The sequence below is a fragment of the Etheostoma cragini genome, chromosome 19, assembly GCF_013103735.1.
Source record: "Etheostoma cragini isolate CJK2018 chromosome 19, CSU_Ecrag_1.0, whole genome shotgun sequence".
Classification (NCBI taxonomy): domain Eukaryota; kingdom Metazoa; phylum Chordata; class Actinopteri; order Perciformes; family Percidae; genus Etheostoma; species Etheostoma cragini.
The window spans coordinates 94061-99010 of record NC_048425.1 but is presented as its reverse complement, the minus strand read 5'-3'; the positions used below and the strand labels follow the sequence as shown (position 1 = coordinate 99010).

The window sequence follows — 4950 nt, the reverse complement described above, 5'->3', positions numbered from 1 at the left end:
GACAACATAAGGGCAACATTAGGGCAACATGAAGACAACATGAGGACAACGTGAAGACATCGTGAGGGCAACATAAGGACAACATGAAGACAACATGAAGACAACATGAGGGCAACATGAAGACAACATGAGGGACAACATGGGGACAACATGAAGACAACATAAGGGACAACATAAAGACAACATGAGGGACAACATGAGGACAACGTGAAGACAACATGAGGGACAACATGAGGGCAACATGAAGACGACATGAGGACAACATGAGGGTTGAGTACCAGGATGTTGAGTAGAACTGAATGTGAAGACAGAGAGGTAGGGTTGAATTTTCATTGATATTTTATTGGATTTCAATTTCAAACTATTAAGGTTTTAATGAAATGATTCAAGTTCAAATATAAATGATTTAATTATTATCGAAATGATCTAAATGAGTTTGTGTTGTCCTCCTTCAGCCCACAGTCTCCAGGTCTAACTCCATGTGGAGTTCCTCAGGGAAGATCTCCCATCAGGTCAGAAGTGATGCTCCGTGGTGACATCCTCATAGTCCTCATCCTGGGTGGGGGGGGTCATCACCATGGAGACGGGCTGGTTGTTTCCTACAGTCAGAGCAGGTTAGATAAAGGATCAGGAGAAGACCTCTGTCAGAGACACTGGTTTGTCCTCCTCGTTAAGATGTTGACATTCAGCTCGCTGGCTTTTTGATTCAGAGAGTTACCTGCTGTCCTGCGTTGATATGAAGACACCACGATGAAGGTGAAGATGCAGTACAAGACCACCAGGTGGACCAGTCTCAACACAAGGGGGAGGAGGTCTGAGGAGTTGGGTGGAGCTGAGGTTGTAGGGTTAGGAGGGGGGGTAGTGGTCATAGGTTTCTCTGTAGAGAGAATCAGAGTCAGGTGAATATCTGGATGAATGAACTCCTGAAATCAAAGGTAACCTCCTCACCTGAGACAGAGACCCAGCTGGGGGGGGACTCTCCAACACCGCTGATGTTGCACCTGTAGAGGCCTTCATGAGACCTGGAGACATGGGGGATGGTCATGTGACCTGCAGGCCCAGTCCTGATGAAGGAGCCATCTTTATAGAAAGACGCTGGGAGGTTGGAGGACGTCTCTGTCCTACAGTGCAGAGTGAGGTCTTGTCCCTCCGTCACAGGGAGGACAGGACTCTGCAGGATCACTGGTCCACCTCAACACAGAGACAGACTACAGCATGTCATCCATTCACACACAGCTTCATCAATCCTGACCCCCCAGTCTGGTCTTACCAGTGACAGTGATGCTGATGCTGGTACTGGTTGGTCCCTCTCTGGACTCACACCAGTACTCCCCACTGTGGGATGGGACCATGTAGCTGATGATACAGGAGGAACCAGCAGGTCTTCCCCAGCCCCCTCCACACTGAGTCCTGGTGTCTCTGGTTGTGTTCCTCCTCAGAGTCCATCCAGCAAAACTGTCGTCCTCCTCACAGCTCAGAGAGACAGATTGTCCTTCAAACAGCTGAGAGCTGCTGGGACTCACAGTCAGAGACACTGGAGGGGGGGGGGAGAATGTGTTGTGGTTGAAAAACTAGTTCAGTGTGCCAATCGGCGCAATTACTATTATTGCCCATACTTATTATTATTCTTCCGCCAAAACGTGTGTAATGATTGGGAACGGTGGGCTATGACTTTTCTAAGAGATTTGCCGTGCGGTTTTCACGAAATCGCCAAAAACGGCGAAAAATGTCTGACATTTTGACTTGAATGGGAAATGTTCAGGAAATTGCTCAACATTGCTCCAAACCCCCCCTCTGTGGGACCGTGCTGTGTTGCCATACTTTAACGTAGAAACATGATTGAAAGTTTAAACCGAAGACAAGACTTTGGTGTTTATTGGGCTGAATGGGCGTTCAGATATCAGTTTACGTATCGTCCCGTTTTCAGACTGCTTCAGATTTTCTAATGTGTGTGTATGTGGTGAATGTTGATTAAATAATCATCTTGGTTCTCTCTATATAACTTGTTCCCACGCCAACAATTCTAACTGGTCATGGGCAATTAAACATCAAAACGTAGGTATTCTTGTCTAGTTTCAGTTAATGTGCTCATGTATGCGATATGAATTATACTTTTCGCTCTGCAACTTTTAAAATGACAAGAGTTCCCAATCTTCCTCCATTCACTGTTAAAGTATGTTGAGTGATTTCCTGAAAATTTCCCGTTCATGTCAATGAGAAATGTTTTTCCGTTTTTTGCCAATTTTGTGAAAACTGTGGGGCAAATCTCTTAGAAAAGTCATAGCCCACCATTCCCAATCATTACACACGTTTTGATGTATTGTGTGTGTTCGTGTTGGCAACGCTCCGGGACTAGTAGTGGGACAAAAATCTGGCGGAAGAATAATAATAAGTATGGGCAATAATAGTTTGTTATTGCAGCACATCGGCACACTGACTATTATTGCCCCGACTAGAACTGAGAGCAGTTCTGACGGGGATCCACGCCTCATCAGTTCTATATATTTGGAGTGATCCAGTGCAAAAATAAACATTGAACATTATAACTCATATAACGGGCAAATTATTTACATTTCTTACATACAGCGTATCAATCTTGCATGTAACACTACAGATTAATATCACAATGACCCCAAAATCTTCTAGGCTGGATACAAAACCTTCTGTAAGGGTTAGGAAGACAACAAAGACATCAGCAGGACGGGGACACTATAGCTTTTAGCTTCAAAAGACAGTATGTTTCCACTAGTTACAATATTAAGTTATGAATAAATGTAGGTCTCCTTGTAGAGAGAATCAGAGTCAGGTGTATATCTGGATGAATGAATCAGAAGTGCCGTTTGTCGTCATATACAACGCACTCGACCTCAGTAGGGATAAAATGGTCCAAACTGGACAATACGTTGATTATAGCGCCCCCTAAAGGCCGATGGGAAACATTAGTCTCAAGTCTTTTGCTGATAACATGTAATTTGGCGGAGATATGATATGATATGTGTTCGGTATCTTACTAGTTGTTAGTAGCAAAATTCTGTGGTTAACTTTTAGTCGCGACCATCTGGAGACGCTAGGAACCAGGTTTCATGCAGATCTGTTGCACGGCCTAGGACGAGTAAGAAAAAGCTGGTTTTACACTTAGCAACTAGCTTTAATGCAAGAAAAAAAACCTTTGAGCAGAAATGAGCGTGACCTGTGTCATGTGACTCGTGCTGATCTAGTGAACACGATGATGTGAAGAGTTTAATGTGCGATGTATAATGTGGAAGTTATCGGCAGACGTCATTACGAATAAGAAGACATTTTAATGCAGAATGTATCTAAAATGACTGATGTTGAATTTGATTTGATTACAAGAACACTGTCTAAACCCTAGCATGGACTCTGTAATTTGGTTACCGTGGTTACCTTGTTTCAAGCCATGCTAGCGTGGGGTAGAAAGCTGCAGGAAGACTCAGCTCCATTTGGGCCAGTTCTCATTAATATTCAACCAGATAAGTTGCTGGACTCTGATTGGCTAACAGCTAGCCAATCAGAGTCTGGCTATCAGCATCCTTTAGCCCAGCTCATGAATATTAGCATGACATCACTGACCAGCTGTTGTGATTGGTCTGATTTCTCCTCTTATTTCTTTTCACTGGCTAGAGCTGACACACACACACACTCACACACAGATATATGAACGTCACAGATTTAAAAAAAATACAAGTAACAATGGTTTCGCGTGGCAGGGCACCTTAAACACTCACAGCCCCCCCCCCCATCCGAACAGGGTCTTACAGGATCTGTTCTACCAAGAGGACCGGGGACTGACCTTGGGTGGTGGGACAGCTCAGCAGGGAGGACACACCTGGAGACATGAGACACTTTGGTTAGGGTCAACGTCTCAATAAGACATGAAAATAAGACGCTGAAGACAGACTTTAAGTCCTTTGAGGTTTGACACCATTACTACTCAAACATCTAAAATGTAATATTTTATTCATATATTATTTACTTTAATGAATCCAGGATGTAGACTAAGGGAGTGTTTCTTTAAGGGTCTGACAGAGAGTTGAGATCTTAAGTCCAACTAGACTGGACCCTCTATTCAACATGCTGATATGTTCATGTCTGGTCTCAGAGCGCCATCTAGTGGCCAATAGATAGAACTACACCATGAAACCTGTCTGCTGGACTACGGGGGACTGGGTTACTATCATTACTATCAGGTATTGTAAATAAACCACAAATAAATAAACCAGAGCAGTTTACATGAAGTTCTCCACATGAAGTCAATAAACTGAACAAGTCCCCGGGACATGAAGGACCGTCCAAGGGTTAAAGGACCACTAGAGACCTGTTCCTCCTCCGGGGCCTCTACAGGTCGGAATCAGAATGGTCCATTAAACTATATTATAGAACCAGAACTATAGATCTGCTACCCGATGTGGGACCCAATCTGGGACCCGATCTGGGACCCGATCTGGGACCCGAAGCAGGAAAAGTTCTCTAGTGTTGATTTAAAGATTTTCATTTTAACTGTGAATGTTACATTAACTATTAATAACGGTATTGGTCTTGAGAAACCAGTATCAGTCGACCCCTATCTGGTCTTGAGAAACCAGTATCAGTCGACCCCTATCTGGTCTTGAGAAACCAGTATCAGTTGACCCCTATCTCTCTCAGCTGATATATTTCCAGAAAGCAGTTTACTTACAGAGCAGCCAGAGTAGAGATGTCTCCTCCATCCTAACAGGCGGACAAATGATGTCTGCACGTATTTATCAGATTATATCTGCATCAAGAATAACTCTTCTTCCTTCCTCTAGTACATGCAGTGTTGCTGCATGCAGACATACTCTAATATATAGAGATACAGACATAGTCTAATATATAGAGATACATACATACTCTAATATATAGAGATACAGACATACTCTAATATATAGAGATACATACATACTCTAATAT

The 4950-nt window shown here is 43.4% G+C and overlaps 1 protein-coding gene across 3 annotated transcripts in view; it reads right to left on the bottom strand.

Moving 5' to 3' along the window:
* The window catches only part of LOC117962117 (sialoadhesin-like), a 194299-nt gene extending 189557 nt beyond the window's left edge, over positions 1-4742 (bottom strand). For all 3 annotated transcript variants that reach the window (XM_034901225.1, XM_034901226.1, XM_034901227.1), the window contains exons 1-4: positions 4697-4742; positions 3812-3847; positions 1271-1534; positions 949-1191 (exon numbers count right to left, since the gene is read on the bottom strand). In XM_034901225.1, the coding sequence (XP_034757116.1) occupies positions 949-1191; positions 1271-1534; positions 3812-3847; positions 4697-4727 (574 nt within the window). In that variant the 5' untranslated portion in view covers positions 4728-4742. The remainder of the gene's footprint in view (positions 1-948; positions 1192-1270; positions 1535-3811; positions 3848-4696) is intronic.
* Between the last annotated feature and the right edge of the window lie 208 nt (positions 4743-4950).